Source organism: Agelaius phoeniceus, chromosome 27 (assembly GCF_051311805.1).
Source record: "Agelaius phoeniceus isolate bAgePho1 chromosome 27, bAgePho1.hap1, whole genome shotgun sequence".
Lineage (NCBI taxonomy): Eukaryota > Metazoa > Chordata > Aves > Passeriformes > Icteridae > Agelaius > Agelaius phoeniceus.
Window position 1 is genome coordinate 450,259 of NC_135291.1, and position 17,554 is coordinate 467,812.

The window sequence follows — 17,554 nt, forward strand, 5'->3', positions numbered from 1 at the left end:
TTTCAATCCCAAATTTCCCATTTTCCCCCATTTCTAACCCCAAATTTCAATCCCAAATTTCTCTTCAGGAATTTCCCCATTTCCCCCATTTCTAACCCCAAATTTCCATCCCAAATTTCCCCGCTTTCCCCCATTTTTAACCCCAAATTTCCCATTTCTAACCCCAAATTTCTCTTCAGGAATTGCCAATTTCTCCCATTTCTAACCCCAAATTTCAATCCCAAATTTCTCTGTTTTCTCCCATTTCTAACCCCAAATTTCAACCCCAAATTTCAATCCCAAATTTCCCATTTCCCCCATTTCTAACCCCAAATTTCAATCCCAAATTTCTCTGTTTTCTCCCATTTCTAACCCCAAATTTCAACCCCAAATTTCCATCCCAAATTTTCCCATTTCCCCCATTCCTAACCCCAAATTTCTCTTCAGGAATTGCCCATTTCCCCCATTTCTCCCCCCAAATTTCCCATTTCTCCCCCCAAATTTCCCATTTCTCACCCCAAATTTCCCATTTCTAATCCCAAATTTCAACCCCAAATTTCCATCCCAAATTTCCCCATTTTCCCCCATTTCTAACCCCAAATTTCCCCGTTTTCCCCCATTTCCATCCCAAATTTCCCATTTCTAACCCCAAATTTCAATCCCAAATTTCTCTTCAGGAACTTCCCCATTTCCCCCATTTCTAACCCCAAATTTCCCATTTTTAACCCCAAATTTCAACCCCAAATTTCCCCGTTTTCCCCCATTTCTCCCTCTAAATTTCCCATTTCTCCCCTCAAATTTCCCATTTTCCCCCATTTCTAACCCCAAATTTCCCATTTCTGCCCCCAAATTTCCCATTTCCCCCATTTCTAACCCCAAATTTCTATCCCAAATTTCCCCGTTTTCCCCCATTTCTAGCCCTAAATTTCCCATTTCTAGCCCTAAATTTCCATCCCAAATTTCCCCATTTTCCCCATTTCTAATCCCAAATTTCCCCGTTTTCCCCCATTTTTAACCCCAAATTCCCCATTTCTAACCCCAAATTTCTCTGTTTATCCCATTTCTAACCCAAATTTTCCCATTTCCCCCATTTCTAACCCCAAATTTCCCATTTCTCCCCCCAAATTTCCCATTTCTAACCCCAAATTTCAACCCCAAATTTCCATCCCAAATTTCCCATTTCTCCCCCCAAATTTCCCCATTTTCTCCCATTTCTAACCCCAAATTTCAATCCCAAATTTCCCCATTTTCCCCATTTCTAACCCCAAATTTCTATCCCAAATTTCCCCGTTTTCCCCCATTTCTAGCCCTAAATTTCCCATTTCTAACCCCAAATTTCCATCCCAAATTTCCCCATTTTCCCCATTTCTAACCCCAAATTTCCCATTTCTAACCCCAAATTTCCATCCCAAATTTCCCATTCCCCCCATTTGTAATGCCAAATTTCAATCCCAAATTTCTCTGTTTTCCCCCATTTCTAACCCCAAATTTCCCATTTCTAACCCCAAATTTCAACCCCAAATTTCAACCCCAAATTTCCATCCCAAATTCCCCATTTCTAACCCCAAATTTCCCCATTTCTCCCATTTCTCCCCCCAAATTTCCCATTTCTAACCCCAAATTTCAACCGCAAATTTCCATCCCAAATTCCCCATTTCTCCCCCCAAATTTTCCATCCCAAATTTCCCATTTCTAACCCCAAATTCCCCATTTCTAACCCCAAATTCCCCATTTCTAACCCCAAATTTCCCTTTTTTCTCCCATTTTCTCCCCTCTCCAGCCCCATGTGAAGGATGCCCAAGAAGCTCAGCCTGGCTCTGCTGGGCGCCGCGCTCTTCCTCGCCTGGAACGGGCTCCTCCTCCTCTTCCTCTGGGGCCGCCCCACCGGTCCCACCGAGCCGGGCCCCGGCTCCTCGCGGCTGCTGCCGGCGCAGCTGCTGCGCCTGGCCCAGGACGCCGAGGCCGAGCTGCGCCTGCAGCGCCAGCTCCTGCTGCAGATCCAGCAGCTGGGCCGCCTCCAAAAACCCCAAAAATCCCCGCCAAAAACCACAAAAACGCCCCCAAAATCCTCAAAAACGCCGCCAAAAACGCCGCCAAAAACGCCAAAAACGGTCAAAAAGGAGGAAGAGGAAGAAGTGATCCCGGTGCTGGTGCTGGCGTGCGACCGCAGCTCCGTGCGGCGCTGCCTGGACAAAATCCTGCGCTACCGCCCCAGCGCCCGGCGCTTCCCGGTCATCGTCTCGCAGGACTGCGGCCACGCCGAGACCGCGGCCGTCATCGCCTCCTACGGCGCCGCCGTGGCCCACATCCGCCAGCCCGAGCTGGGCGACGTGCCGGTGCCGCCGGAGCACCGGAAATTCCAAGGTTATTACAAAATCTCCCGGCATTACCGCTGGGCGCTGGGGCAGGTGTTCCGCACCTTCCGCTACCGCGCCGCCATCGTGGTGGAGGACGACTTGGAGGTGGCGCCGGATTTTTTCGAGTATTTCCAAGCGGTTTTGCCGCTGTTGGAGGAGGATCCGAGTTTGTGGTGCGCCTCGGCGTGGAACGACAACGGCAAGGAGGGGTTGGTGGACGCCGGGCGCGGCGCCGAGCTGCTCTACCGGACCGATTTCTTCCCCGGCTTGGGGTGGTTGTTGCTGGCGGAGCTTTGGGACGAGCTGGAGCCCAAGTGGCCGCCGGCGTTTTGGGACGATTGGATGAGGCAGCCGGAGCAGCGGCGCGGCCGGGCCTGCGTGCGGCCCGAGGTGTCCAGGACGATGACGTTCGGCAGGAAAGGCGTCAGCCACGGGCAGTTCTACGACCAGTACCTGAAGTTCATCAAACTCAACGACCGCTTCGTGCCTTTCACCAAAATGGACCTTTCTTACCTCAAAAAGGAGCCCTACGAGCGAGCCTTCCTCCAGCAGGTTTATTCCGCCCCCGAGATCCGCCTGGACGAGCTGCGCCGGGAGCCGGGCGCGCACCCGGGCCCCGTCAGGCTCCAGTACCGGGGCAGGGATTCCTTCAAGGCCTTGGCCAAAGCTCTGGGGCTCATGGACGACCTCAAGTCCGGCGTCCCCCGCGCCGGCTACCGCGGCGTGGTCAGCGTCGTGTGCCGCGGCCGCCGCGTCTTCCTGGCGCCGCCCTCGGACTGGACGGGCTACGACCCCTCCTGGAGCTGAGGGCAGGAGGGTTGGGGCAGGGCTGGCCCGGTTTGGGGTGGGTTTGGCCATTTTTGGGTTAAATTTGTCCCTTTTATGGGTTGGGTTTGTCCAGTTTTTGGGTTGGGTTTGGCCATTTTTGGGTTAAATTTTTCCCTTTTTTGGCTTGGATTCGTCACTTTTTCGGCATGGATTCGTCCCCTTTTTTGGGTTGGATTTGTCCCTTATTTGGGTTAAATTCGTCCCTTTTTTCAGCTTGGATTTGTCCCCTTTTTTGGGTTGGATTTGTCCCTTTTTGGGTTTGATTCGTCCCTTTTTTGGGTTAAATTTGTCCCTTTTTTGGGGTTGGATTCGTCCCTTTTTCGGGGTTGGATTCGTCCCTTTTTTCAGCTTGGATTTGTCCCTTTTTTGGGTTGGATTTGCCCCATTTTCGGGTTGGGTTTGTCTCTTTTTTGGGTTGGGTTTCTCCCTTTTTTTTGGGTTGGATTTGTCCCTTTTTTGGGTTGGGTTTGTCCAGTTTTGGGTTGGATTTCATCCCTTTCTTGGGTTGGGTTTGCCCCTTTCTTGGGTTGGATTCCTCCCTTTTTTTGGGTTGGGTTTGTTCTTTTTTTTTGGGTTGGGTTTGTCCCTTATTTGGGTTAAATTTGTCCCTTATTTGGTTTGGATTCGTCCCTTCTTTTGGGTTAAATTTGTCCTTTTTTCAGCTTGGATTTGTCCCTTTTTTGGGTTGGATTTGCCCCATTTTCGGGTTGGGTTTGTCTCTTTTTTTGGGTTGGGTTTGTCCCTTTTTGGGTTGGATTTATCCCTTATTTGGTTTGGATTTGTCCCCTTTTTTTGGATTGGGTTTCTCCCATTTTTGGGTTGGATTAGTCCCCCTTTTTTTTGGGTTGGATTTGTCCATTTTCTGGGTTGGATTTGTCGCTTTTTTGGGTTGGATTTGTCCCTTTTTTGGGTTGGGTTTATCCCTTATTTGGTTTGGGTTTGTCTCTTTTTTTGGGTTTGATTTGTCCCTTTTTTGGGTTAAATTTGTCCCTTTTTCGGCTTGGATTCGTCCCTTTTTTGGGTTGGATTCGTCCCTTTTTTGGGGTTGGATTTGTCCCTTTTTTGGTTTGGATTTACACCTTTTTCAGGTTGGATTTGTCCCCTTTTTTTTGGGTTAAATTTGTCCCTTTTTGGGTTGGGTTTGCCCCTTTTTTGGGTTGGATTTGCCCCCTCTCTTGGGTTGGATTTACCCCTTTTTCAGTTTGGATTCGTCCCTTTTTTTGTGTTGGGTTTGTCCATTTTCGGGTTTGATTTGTATCTTTTTTGGGGTTGGGTTTGCCCCTTTTCGGTTTGGATTTGTTCTTTTTTTTTGGGTTTTATTTGTCCCTTTTTTGGCTTGGATTTGTCCCTTTTTGGGTTGGTTTTGCAGAATAAAAGCTGAAAAATGTGGGGGTTCCGCCATCATCCCCTTCCCCTGCCACCATTTTCATCGTTAAGTTGAACCAACGTTGATTTTAAACCATATTTGAAGTGGTTTAAAAATCCCTCCCGAGGGTAAATTTGGGTTTTTTCTTTTTCTGGGGGACCTGGGGGGCGAGGATTTTCCAGAATAAAATGTAAAACAGAGGTAAAAAAAAAACCAAACCCACAAATCCCAGGTTTCTTTCGCTGCCAGATCCATCTGAATTTCATCCCAAAATTCAGGAATTAAACGAGGCCTTTTTGGGCTTAAAATTTTGCCTTTTTGGAGCCGTGTCATTAAAAGTGGAACAATTCCAAAGAAACCAACGGCAGGATTTGGTGACATCCCCGGGTGCCCAAACCTGATTAAATTAACCCCAATCCGGGTGGGAATGCCCAGTGCCTTTTACAGGGGAGGGATTTTACAAGAAAATGCCCAAATTTTGGTAAATCTCAGGCGCTGAACCCCTCAGGAACAGGCCGGGAGTCCCAGCACAGCTCGGTGCCTCTCTCAGGCATCCCCTGCTCCATTCCCGACTCACCCTCAGCGATTTCTTGGCCTTTTGGGGGCATTTTGGACCATTCTGGAACATTCCCGGACGTTCCAGGCCCGTTTCTCCCTCTCCCCCCGCCGCCATTTTGAGCCGTCACTCCCCCTCACAGACCCTTTCAAATCCCCCGCGCAGGGCCCGCCCCTCGCCGCCATTGGCTGATTTTCCCGCCCAAACCCCACCGCTCACTCTGATTGGCCACGCGCCCCGTCACTCCTCGTTTCTCGCGCGCTGATTGGCCAGGGCGGCGCTGAGGGGCGATCTCGTCCCCTCACGGCTCCGGCCGTGGGGCGGCCCCGATTTCAGCGCGGATTTTGTAGGGTTTTAATCTCTTTTAATTATTTTATTTCTTTGGTGTTAAATTCTCGTGGGGCGCCCCCGGTGTTCCCTCGCTCCCAGTTTGGACGCGGAGGAGGAGGAGGAGGAGGGAGGGGGTGGGGATGAAGAACAAGAGGAGGAAGAGGAGAAAAAGGGATGGGGATGAAGAGGAGGAGGAGGAGGAAGAGCGGGATGAGAATGGAGATGGAAAAGAGGAGGAGGAGGGCGGGATGGGGATGAAGAAGAGGAGAAAGAGGTAAAGGAGCAGGATGGGGATGAAGAAGGGGAGGAAGAGGAAGAGAAGAGCGAGATGATGATGGAGAATGGGAGGAGGAAGGGAAGAGCGGGATGAGGATGAAGAAGAGGAGGAAGAGGAGAAGAACGGGATGAGGATGGAGATGGAGAACAGGAGGAGGAGAGCGGGATGGGGATGAAGAAGAGGAGGAGGAGGAGGAGGAAGAGGAGAAGAACAGGCTGAGGATGGAGATGGAAAGCGGGAGGAAGAGGAGGAAAAGAAGAAGGGAATAGGGATGAAGAGGAGGAAGGGAAGACGGGAATAGGGATGAGGAAGAGGAGGAGAAGACGGGAATAGGGATGAAGAGGAAGAGGAGAAGGGAATAGGGATGAGGAAGAGGAGGAGAAGAATGGCATGAGGATGAAGAAGAGGAGGAGGAGGAGAAGGGAATAGGGATGAAGAAGAGGAGGAAGAGAAGATGGGAATAGGGATGAGGAAGAGGAGAACGACACGAGGATGAAGAAGAGGAGGAAGAGGAGAACGGCATGAGGATGAAGAAGAGGAGGAAGGGAAGACGGGAATAGGGATGAGGAAGAGGAGAAGGGAATAGGGATGAAGAAGAGGGGAGAAGACGGGAATAGGGATGAGGAAGAGGAGGAGAAGGGAATAGGGATGAGGAAGAAGAGGAAGAGAAGACGGGAATAAGGATGAGGAGGAGGAGAAGGGAATAGGGATGAGGAAGAGGAGGAGAAGAATGGCATGAGGATGAAGAAGAGGAGGAGGAAGAGAAGGGAATAGGGATGAAGAGGAGGAAGAGAAGAAGGGAATAGGGATGAGGAAGAGGAGAACGGAATAGGGATGAAGAAGGGGAGGAGAAGACAGGAATAGGGATGAGGAAGAGGAGAACGGCATGAGGATGAAGAAGAGGAGGAGGAGGAGGAGGAGAAGGGAATAGGGATGAGGAAGAGGAGGAGGAGGAGGAGAAGGGAATAGGGATGAAGAAGAGAACGGCATGAGGATGAAGAAGAGGATGAGGAAGAGGAGAACGGCATGGGGATGAAGAGGAGGAGGAAGAGGAAGAGAACGGCACGAGGATGAAGAAGAGGAAGAAGAGGAGAATGGCATGAGGATGAAGAAGAGGAGGAGAAGACGGGAATAGGGATGAAGAAGGGGAGAAGGGAATAGGGATGAAGAAGAGGAGAACGGCACGAGGATGAAGAAGAGGAGGAAGAAGAGGAGGAGAAGAACGGCACGAAGATGAAGAAGAGGAGGAGGAGGAGGAGAACGGCACGAAGATGAAGAAGAGGATGAGGAAGAGGATGAAGAAGAGGAGGAGGAGGAGGAGGAGGAGGAGGCGGCACCGCCCTCGGGGGCGGCACTTCCTGGGTCAGCGGCGGCGGCGGCTCCATCCGCTCCCGGGCGGAGCTTCCCGGAGCGGCCGGGCCGGGGGAGCCCCGGGCCCCCCGAGCATCGCCCGGCCCGGGGGTCCCTGGGGGTCCCTGGGGGTCCCTGGGGGTGCCCGGGGGTCCCTGGGGGTGCCGAGTCCGCCCCCCGTGCCCGGCTCGGTCCGAGCGGAGGAGGCGGCGCCATGCAGGAGAGCTACGAGTCCCTGATCCTGCTGGGTGAGCCCCCGAAGGATGCCCGAATGATGCCCGAATTATCCCCAAATGATGCCCGAATTATCCCCAAAATATCCCCAAATTATCCCCAAATGATGCCCAAATTATCCCCAAATTATCCCCAAATGATCCCCAAATTATCCCCAAATGATGCCCAAATTATCCCCAAAATATCCCCAAATTATCCCCGAATGATGCCCGAATTATCCCCCAAATATCCCCAAATTATCCCCAAATTATCCCCAAATGATGCCCAAATTATCCCCAAAATATCCCCAAATTATCCCCAAAATCCCCGTCCTTAAAATCCTCATCTTCCTCAAAATCCCCATCCTCAAAATTCTCCTCCCCAAAATAACCCCTCAAAATTACCCCCCCAAATGATCCCCAAATTATGCCCAAAATCCCCGTCCTCAAAATAAACCCCCCAAAATCCTCCCCAAATCCCCCTCCCCAAAATAACCCCCCAAATAACCACCCCAAAAAATCACCCCAAATCCTCCCTAAAATCCTCCCCCAAAATCCTTCCCAAAGTCCCCTCCCCAAAATCCCCCTCCCCAAAATCCCTCTCCCCAAAATAACCCCCCTAAATAACCACCCCAAAAAATCACCCCAAATCCTCCCCCTAAAATTCTCCCCTAAAATCCTCCCCAAAATTCCCCTCCCCAAAATCCTCCTCCAAAATTCTCCTCAAAATCCCTTTCCCCAAAATCCCCCTCCCGAAAATTACCCCCCCAAAATCCTCCCCCAAAATCCTTCCCAAAGTCCCCTCCCCAAAATCCCCCACCCCAAAATTATCCCCTAAAATAAACCCCCCAAAAATCCCCCTCCCCAAAATAATCACCCCAAAATTATCCCCCAAATCCTCCCCAAAATCATCCCCTCAAAATTATCCCCAAAATCCCCTTCCCCAAAATAATGCCCCAAAATTATCCCCCAAAATTCTCCCCAAAATCCTCCTCCCCAAAGTTCTCCCCCTAAAATTCTCTCCCAAAATCCCCCTCCCCAAAATCCCCCTCCCCAAAATAACCACCCCAAAAAATCACCCCAAATCCTCCCTAAAATCCTCCCCCAAAATCCTCCCCAAAATCCCCATCCCCAAAATCCTCCCCAAAATTCTCTTTAAAATCCTCCACCCCAAAATCCCCCTCCCCAAAATTATCCCCCAAATCCTCCCCAAAATCATCCCTCAAAATTATCCCCAAAATCCCCTCCCCAAAATATCCCCCAAAATCCTCCCCAAAATAATCTCCCTAAATAACCCCCCAAAATCCCCCTCCCCAAAATAACCACCCCAAAATTATCCCCCCAAAATAAACCCCCCAAAATCCCCTCCCCAAATCCCCCTCCCCAAAATCCCCTTTTCCTCCAACCCCCCCAAACCAGCCACAAACCCCCTGGATCTGGAATGAAACCGAACCACAACCACCCCAAATTTCCCCTTTTTTTCCCTTTTTTTCCCATTTTTTCCCATTTTTTGCCTTTTTTCACCCAGATTTCCCCATCCCCAAGCCCAACATCGTGTCCAGGCTGGAGCCCGAGGAGGAGCTGGGGGTGCCTGACCCCAACGACTCCAAGGAGTGGGAGATCCTCAGGGTGGCCCCTGCGGGTGAGCGGGGACCCCTCCCCAGGCCTCAGCCCCCACACCCAATTCCCCCACCCCAATTCCCCCATTTCCCCCATTTTTCCCAAAATTTTCCCAATTTTTCCCCAATTTTTTCCCAATTTTTTCCCAATTTTTTCCCATTTTTTTCCCAATTTTTCCCCCATTTTCCCATTATTTTCCTCATTATTTCCTCATTATTCCCCCATTATTTCCCCATTATTCCCCCATAATTTTCCTCATTATTCCCCATAATTTTCCCCATTATTTTCCTCATTATTCTCCATAATTTCCCCATTATTCCCCATTATTTTCCCATTATTCCCCATAATTTTCCCCAAAATTTCCTCATTATTCCCCATATCTTTCCTCATTATTCCCCATAATTTCCCCATTATTCCCCATTATTTTCCCAATTTTTTCCCAATTTCTCCCCATTATTCCCCATTATTTTCCCCATTATTTCCCCCCATTATTCCCCCATTTACCCCATTTTTCCCCAATTTTTCCCATTTTTTTCCCAATTTTTCCCCCATTTCCCCATTATTTTCCTCATTATTTCCTCATTATTCCCCATTATTCCCCCATAATTTTCCTCATTATGCCTCCATAATTATCCCCAAAATTTCCCCATTGTTTCCCATAATTTTCCTGATTATTCCCCATAATTTCCCCATTTTTCCCCATTATTTCTGCCATTATTCTCCCATTATTTCCCCATTTCCCCCATTTTTCCCAATTTTTCCCAATTTTTTGCCATTTTTTTCCCAATTTTTCCCCCATTTTCCCATTATTTTCCTCATTATTTTCCCATTATTCCCCCATTATTTTCCTCATTATTTCCCCAATATTCCCCCATAATTTTCCCAATAATTTCCTCATTATTTTCCTCATTATTCCCCATTATTTTCCTCATTATTCCCCATAATTTCCCCATTATTCCCCATTATTTTCCCAATTTTTTCCCAATTTCTCCCCATTATTCCCCATTATTTTCCCCATTATTTCCCCCCATTATTCCCCCATTTACCCCATTTTTTCCCAATTTTTTCCCATTTTTTTCCCAATTTCCCCATTCTTTTCCTCATTATTTTCCCATTATTTCCCATTATTCCTCCATAATTATCCCCATAATTTCCCCATTATTCCCCATTATTTTCCTCATTATTCCCCATAATTTCCCCATTATTCCTCCATAATTTCCCAAAATTTCCTTATTATTCCCCATTATTTTCCTCATTATCCCCCCATTATTTTCCCCATTATTTCCCCATTATTCCCTATAATTTTCCTCATTATTCCCCATTATTCCCCCATTATTTCCCATTATTTCCCCATTATTCCCCCATTATTTTCCTCATTATTCTCCATAATCTCCCCATTATTCCCCATTTTTTCCCAATTTTCCCCCATTATTTTCCCATTATTTCCCATTATTCCTCCATTATTTTCCCCAAATTTCCCCCATTATTTTCCCCATTATTTTCTCTATTTCCCCCATTATTTTCTCTATATTCCCCCAAATTTCCCCCATTATTTTCTCTATTTTCCCACAAATTTCCCCCATTATTTTCTCTATTTTCCCCCATTATTTTCCCCAAATTTCCCCCATTATTTTCTCTATTTTCCCCCACTACTCCCCCCAAATTTCCCCCATTATTTTCTCTATTTTTCCCCATTATTTCCCCCATTATTTTCCCTATTTTCCCCCATTATTTCCCCCAAATTTCCCCCATTATTTCCCCCATTATTTCCCCCATTATTTCCCCCAAATTTCCCCCATTATTTCCCTCAATTTTCCCCCACTACTCCCCCCAAATTTCCCCCATTATTTTCCTTATTTTCCCCCATTATTTCCCCCATTATTTCCCCCATTATTTCCCCCATTATTTCCTCAAATTTCCCCCATTATTTTCCCTATTTTCCCCCATTTTCCCCCATTATTTCCCCCAATTTTTTCCCAGTATTTCCCCCATTATTTCCCCCATTATTTTCTCTATTTCCCCCATTATTCCCCCATTATTTCCCCCATTATTTTCCTTATTTTCCCCCATTATTTCCCCCATTATTTTCTCTATTTCCCCCATTATTCCCCCATTATTTCCCCCATTATTTTCTCCATTTTCCCCCATTATTTTCCATATTTCCCCCATTATTTCCCCCATTATTTTTCCTATTTTCCCCCATTATTTCCCCCATTATTTTCCCTATTTTCCCCCATTATTTCCCCCATTATTTCCCCCATTATTCCCCCATTATCCCCCCATTATTCCCCCCTAACTCCGCCCCTTCCTTTTCTCCCCCCAGACGACTCCGCCCCCCCGAGCGATGACGACCCCGCCCCCGAGGAGCCCGACCCCGCCCCTCCCCCCACGCTGGACTCCCTCCTCCTCCTCCCCTCCCCCTCCCCTCCCCCTCCCTGTCCCCTCCCCCCTCCCTCCCCCTCCCCCCTCCTCCCCCCGCCTCCCTCGGGGCGTGGCTCCCGCCGCGGGCGTGGCCGGCGCGGCTGTGGGCGGAGCCAGCAGCAAGCCCCGCCCCCTTCGAAGCCCTTCACCTGCCTGGCGTGCGGCAAAGGTTTCACGCGCAGCTCCAACCGCAACGCCCACCTGGCCACGCACCTGGGCCAGCGCCCGCACACCTGCGGCCATTGTGGGCGGGGCTTCGGCCACGCCCCGCAGCTGGCGCGGCACCTGCGGCTGCACCAGGTGAGCCAGCGGCGCTTCGGGTGTGGCCAGTGTGGGCGGAGCTTCGGCCGCAGCGCCAACCTCAGCGCTCACCTGAGGGCGCACCTGGGCGAGAGGCCCTACACCTGCACGGAGTGTGGGCGGGGCTTCAGTTATAGCTCCGCCTTCCTCAAGCACCGCCGCGCCCACGGGCTGCAGGACCAGCAGGAGGAGGAGGAGGAGGAGGAGGGGAGGAAGAGGAGGAGGAGGAAGGGCACAGCTGGGCACAGCTGCACACCTGGGCACAGCTGCACACCTGGGCACAGCTGCACACCTGGGCACAGCTGCCAGCGCTGCGGGGCGGGGTTTGCAGATGGCCACGCCCTCCTGGCACACCTGCACGGGCACGCTGCGGACACGCCCCTGGCCTGTGCCACGCCCCTCGCCTGTGCCACGCCCTACACCTGCGGGGATTGTGGGAAGGGCTTCGGGGGAAGCTCCGCCCTCATCCGGCACCAGCGGCTGCACCTGGGCTAGGAAAGACCGGAACCGGAACTGGGACTGGAACCGGAACTGGGACCAGAACCAGGACCGGAACTGGGACTTGAACTGGAACCGCCCCCAGGGCCAGGAAACTTCCAGAACCAGGACTGGAACCGGAACTGGGACTGGAACCGGAACCGGAACTGGAGCTGGGACTGGAACCGGAACTGGAACTGGAACCGGAACTGGAACTGGAACCAGAACTGGAACTGGAACCAGAACTGGAACCAGGACCGGGAAACTTCCAGAACCAGGACTGGAACTGGAACCGGAACTGGAACTGGGACCGGGACCGGGACCTGAACTGGGATAGGGAAACTTCCAGAACCAGGACTAAAACCAGGACCTGAACTGGGACTGGGGGACGTCTGGAACCGGGACCGGGACCGGGACACTTCCAGAACCAGGACTGGAACTGGAACCGGAACCAGAACTGGGATAGGGAAACTTCCGGAACCAGGACTGGAACTGGAACCAGAACCACACAAACCCTGGAACTGGAACCAGGACCGGAACTGGGGCTGGGAAAGCTCTGGAACTGGGACTGGAACCGGTGCTGGGAGCCCTCCGGAACCGGAACCTGGAGCCGGAACTGGGAGCGGGACCCTCCAGAACCTGGAACCTTCCAGAACCTTGAATCTTCTAGAACTGAGACCCTTCCGGAACCGGGACCCCTCTGGAGCCAGAACTGGGACCGGGACCTCTCTGGAACTGGAACCTTCCAGAACCTGGAACCTTCTAGAACTGGGACCTTTCCCGAACTGGGGCCATTCCAGGCCTGGGACCCCCCCGGAGCCGTTGGACGGGGGGGGAGGGGACTCGAGGGGACGTTCCCGTGGCCATGGGGCTGTGGGGGGACCCTGGGAACCCAAAATCCACTCCTGAAACCCCCAAAATCCACTCCTGAACCCCAGAATCCATTCCAGATCTTGGGAATCCATTCCAGAACCCCAGAATCCATTCCAGATCTTGGGAATCCATTCCTGAACCCCAAAATCCAATCCTAACCACAGGAATCCATTCCAGACCTCAAGAATCCATTTCGGATCCCCGAAATCCATTCCAGACCTTTGGAAATCCATTCCAGACCCTGGGAATCCATTCCTGAACCCCCAAATCCATTCCAGACCCCAAGAATCCACTCCTGAACCCCGAAATCCACCCCGGACGAATAGATTCCATTCCAGACCTTGGGAATCCATTCCGGACCCTCAAAATCCACCCCGGACCAACGAATCCCATTCCATAACCCCCCCACAAAATCCATTCCAGACTTTTGGGAATCCATTCCGGACCCCCCCCAAATCCATTCCAGGCCTTGGGAATCCATTCCGGACCCTCAAAATCCACCCCGGACTAATGAATCCCATTCCAGAATCCCCCCCAAAATCCACTCCAGACTTTTGGGAATCCACTCCAGACTTTCGGAATCCATTCCTGAATCCCCAAATCCATTCCAGACTTTTGGGAATCCATTCCTGAACCCCCAAATCCATCCGGGACCCCAAGAATCCATTCCAGACTTTTGGGAATCCATTCCGGACCCCCCAAATCCATCCCGGGCCTTCGGGTGACCCCAAACTCCCCCCCCCCCAGTGTCGGGGCCCCTCCGGTGTCACCAGGGGAGGACAAAAAAGGAGCGAAATTGCCCCAAAATGGCCCCAAAATGTCCCTGGGGGGCTCCCCCCTCCCCCAGCCCCTCCCCCCCATTAAAGCCCCTCCCCCACCTCCGCCGCCCGTGCGATCTCTGCCCCCTCCCCCCCCCAAAAAAAAGAAAATTCGGGAAATTTTGGGGGGGGGGGGAGGGGTCGCGGGTGGGGGATGGGAACGGCGCCAAAATTCCTCAATTCCTCCCCAAAAAAAAAAAAAAAAAAAAAAAAAAAAAAAAAAAACCGGAAACGGGGCGGATTTGGGGGAGGGGCTTTAATGAGGGGGAGGGGTTTAGCGGGGTGGGGGAGGGGCGGGGAGGGTCTCCCACCCCCTTTTTGTGTTTTTTTAAATTTTTTTTTTTTTAATTTTTTAAAAATATTTTTATTTTCCTCGCAGCCCCCGGGGGTTTGAACTTCCGGGGTCGGCGCCTCCTCCTCTTCCTCCTCCTCTTCCTCTTCCTCCTCTTCCTCCTCCCCCTCCCCCTCCTCCTCCTCCTCCTTTGTCCGGAGCGGCCGCCCCAGCCCCGGGATCCCCTCCCCCTCCCCCATCCCGGGATTTTTGGGGCGTTTCCCCCCGATCCGGGGGTGGGGGAGGGGCGGCGATGGCGCCCAAGCGCCGGGGTGGAGGTGGGGGAGGGGCGGGGGGCGCGGAGGCCCCAAAGACCCGCGGGGGGAGCGAGGGCACGGACGGGAGTGACCACAGGAGTGACCACGGGAGTGACCACGGGAGTGACCACAGGAGTGACCATCACAGCACTGACCATGTGAGTGACCACAGGAGTGACCACGGGAGTGACCATTGGAGTGACCATCATAGCACTGACCATGTGAGTGACCACGGGAGTGACCACAGCACTGACCATGTGAGTGACCATGTGAGTGACCACAGGAGTGACCACGGGAGTGACCACGGGAGTGACCACAGGAGTGACCACGGGAGTGACCACGGGAGTGACCATCATAGCACTGACCATGTGAGTGACCATGGGAGTGACCACAGGAGTGACCATTACAGCACTGACCACCTGAGTGACCATCAGAGTGACCATAGGAGTGACCATGTGAGTGACCATCAGAGTGACCACGGGAGTGACCACGGGAGTGACCATGGGAGTGACCATAGGAGTGACCACAGGAGTGACCACAGGAGTGACCATAGGAGTGACCACAGGAGTGACCATAGGAGTGACCACGGGAGTGACCACAGGAGTGACCACGGGAGTGACCATAGGAGTGACCATCATAGCACTGACCATGTGAGTGACCACAGGAGTGACCATCAGAGTGACCACGGGAGTGACCACAGGAGTGACCATCACAGCACTGACCACAGCACTGACCATGTGAGTGACCACGGGAGTGACCATAGGAGTGACCACAGCACTGACCATGGGAGTGACCATCAGAGTGACCACGGCTCCGGACACAGCAATGACCGCAGCGTGGCGCTGGCCAGGCACCAGAGTGACCACAGCACTGACCACAGCACTGACCACCAGAGTGACCACTGGACTGACCACGGCCCTGCCCACAGCTCCGGACACAGCACTGACCATGGCAGCGGTCAGCAGGATGGTCCCGGACACAGGAGTGACCACAGCTCTGGTCAGCGAGGCGGCTCTGGACACAGGAGTGACCATGGCAGTGGTCAGCGAGGTGGCTCTGGCCAGCCGGACATGCATGGGAGTGGCCAGAGGGTCAACCATGGCAGTGGTCAGCGAGGCAGCTCCAGACAGAGCAGTGACCACAGCAGCGGTCAGTGGGGCAGGTCTGGACAGATGGACATTGATGGGAATGGCCAGAGGGTCAACCATGGCAATGGTCAGCGGGAGCACAGCAGCGGTCAGCGAGGTGGCTCCGGACAGATGGACATCGACAACAATGACCAACAGCCCAACCCCAGCAGTGGCCAGCAGCACAGCAGCGATGACCACATGGATGACCACATCAATGACCACGTAAATGACCACCCAGGTGACCACATGGATGCCCACATCGATGACCACATCGATGACCACATCAATGACCACATTGATGACCACACTGATGCCCACCCAGATGACCACATGGATGACCACATCAATGACCACACAGATGACCACATTGATGACCACATCAATGACCATGTAAATGACCACCCAGATGCCCACATCGATGACCACATCAATGACCACATCAATGACCACATGGACCACCCAGATGCCCACACCAATGACCACCCAGATGCCCACATGGATGCCCACCCAGATGACCACATCAATGACCACACCGATGCCCACCTGGATGACCACACCAATGCCCACACCAATGACCACACCGATGACCACACCGATGACCACACCAATGACCACACCGATGACCACACCAATGACCACACCAATGACCACACCGATGACCACACCAATGACCACACCGATGACCACACCAATGACCACACCAATGACCACACCAATGACCACACCAATGACCACACCAATGACCACACCAATGCCCACATCAATGACCACACCGATGCCCACACCAATGACCACACCAATGACCACACCGATGACCACACCGATGCCCACATCAATGACCACACCGATGCCCACATCAGTGACCACACCAATGACCACACCAATGACCACACCAATGACCACACCGATGCCCCCCCCTGGCACTGCCCGCTGCCCCCTGGCCTGTCCGGACTGTGGCCAAACCTTCTCCCGGCTCTGCCGCCTTCAGCGCCACCGCCGCGCCCACCCCGCACTGACCACTCCCAGCGGTCACTCTCCGGCCACTCCGGACAGCGCCCGAAGCTCCAAGGGCTGCCCGAGGGGGCGTGGCCGCCCCGAACCCCGCCCGGGCGTGGCCAACAGGTGCGGGCAGTGCCGGCAGAGCTCGGACCTGGCCAAGCACCGGCACTCCGGACAGAGGAGTGACCACAGCACCGGGGAGCGCCCGTTCGGCTGCGCCAAGTGCGGGAAGCGCAGGGACGCCGAGCGGGGCCTGATGAGGAGCCAGAATTAAAGAGAGTTTGGAGAAATTGTGTGGGGTTTTTGGGTGTTTTTTGGGTGTTTTTTGTGGTGGTGGGGTTGGGGGTTTGGTTGTAGTTTCAGTGTCTTGATGCCAGCCCAAATCCCAGGCCCAGTTCCAGTCCCAATCTTGGTCCCAGTCCCGATCCCAGTCCCAACGTTGGTCCCAGTCCCAGTCCCAGCCTTCATCCCAGTCCCAGTCCCAATCTTGATCCCAGTCCCATCATCTTGATCCCAGTCCCAGCCCAAATCCCAGTCCCAGTCTTGGTCCCAGCACCATCATCTTGATCCGAGTCCTAATCCTCATCCTTATCCCAGTCCCAGTCCCAATCTTGATCCCAGTCCCAGCCTTGATCCCAGTCCCAGTTCCAGTCCCGATCCCAGTCCCAGTCCCAGCCTAGTTCTGATCCCAGGCCCAGTTCCAATCTTGGTCCCAGCGCCATCATCTTGATCCCAGCCCCAATCCCAGTTGATCCCAGCCCCATCCCAGCCCCATCGCCCCCATCCCGCCCCAGCACCGGTGCGGCCACACCGGGGAGCGCCCGTTCGGCTGCGGCCTCTGCGGGAAGCGCTTCGGGCACAGCTCGCACCGCCGGCGCCACCAGCGCAGCCACGCCAGGGACGCCGAGCGGGGCCTGCTGAGGAGCAAGAATTAAAGAGAGTTTGGAGAAATTGGGTGGTTTTGGGTGTTTTTGGGTGTTTTTTGTGGTGGCGAGGTTGGGGTTTTGGGGGTTTCAGTTGGGTTTTGGTTGCAGTTTCAGTGTCTTGATGCCAGCCCAAATCGCAGGCCCAAT

At 52.7% G+C, this 17,554-nt stretch overlaps 3 protein-coding genes across 4 annotated transcripts; all 3 read left to right on the top strand.

Moving 5' to 3' along the window:
- Positions 1–1,726: 1,726 nt before the first annotated feature.
- On the top strand, positions 1,727–3,210 carry MGAT1 (alpha-1,3-mannosyl-glycoprotein 2-beta-N-acetylglucosaminyltransferase). Its single transcript, XM_077191024.1, has one exon. It carries the CDS (start codon positions 1,773–1,775, stop codon positions 3,141–3,143), a length of 1,371 nt encoding a protein of 456 aa, XP_077047139.1. The 5' UTR covers positions 1,727–1,772; the 3' UTR covers positions 3,144–3,210.
- Positions 3,211–6,986: 3,776 nt separating this feature from the next.
- On the top strand, positions 6,987–12,242 carry LOC143695799 (uncharacterized). Its single transcript, XM_077191025.1, has 3 exons — positions 6,987–7,291; positions 8,784–8,897; positions 11,199–12,242. Exons 1-3 carry the CDS (start codon positions 7,258–7,260, stop codon positions 12,089–12,091), a joined length of 1,041 nt encoding a protein of 346 aa, XP_077047140.1. The 5' UTR covers positions 6,987–7,257; the 3' UTR covers positions 12,092–12,242.
- Positions 12,243–14,037: 1,795 nt separating this feature from the next.
- On the top strand, positions 14,038–16,771 carry LOC143695796 (uncharacterized). 2 transcript variants are annotated; one of them, XM_077191008.1, is made up of 3 exons: positions 14,038–15,326; positions 15,369–15,688; positions 15,986–16,771. In XM_077191008.1, the coding sequence occupies exons 1-3, from the start codon at positions 14,349–14,351 to the stop codon at positions 16,665–16,667; spliced, it is 1,980 nt and encodes a 659-aa protein (XP_077047123.1). In that variant the 5' UTR covers positions 14,038–14,348; the 3' UTR covers positions 16,668–16,771. The 2 variants fall into 2 exon arrangements, with proteins under 2 accessions (XP_077047123.1, XP_077047122.1); XM_077191007.1 differs by having other exon boundaries at positions 14,038–15,688.
- The last annotated feature ends 783 nt before the right edge of the window (positions 16,772–17,554 follow it).

Coding starts and splice junctions, on each gene's coding strand:
- MGAT1 (XM_077191024.1), top strand. CDS start 1,773: ATGCCCAAGAAGCTCAGCCTGGCTCTGCTGGGCGCCGCGCTCTTCCTC.
- LOC143695799 (XM_077191025.1), top strand. CDS start 7,258: ATGCAGGAGAGCTACGAGTCCCTGATCCTGCTGG. Junction 7,292..8,783: donor CGAGTCCCTGATCCTGCTGG/GTGAGCCCCCGA, acceptor TTTTTCACCCAG/ATTTCCCCATCCCCAAGCCC. Junction 8,898..11,198: donor CCTCAGGGTGGCCCCTGCGG/GTGAGCGGGGAC, acceptor TTCTCCCCCCAG/ACGACTCCGCCCCCCCGAGC.
- LOC143695796 (XM_077191007.1), top strand. CDS start 14,349: ATGGCGCCCAAGCGCCGGGGTGGAGGTGGGGGAGGGGCGGGGGGCGCG. Junction 15,689..15,985: donor AGCGATGACCACATGGATGA/CCACATCAATGA, acceptor CCACATGGATGC/CCACCCAGATGACCACATCA.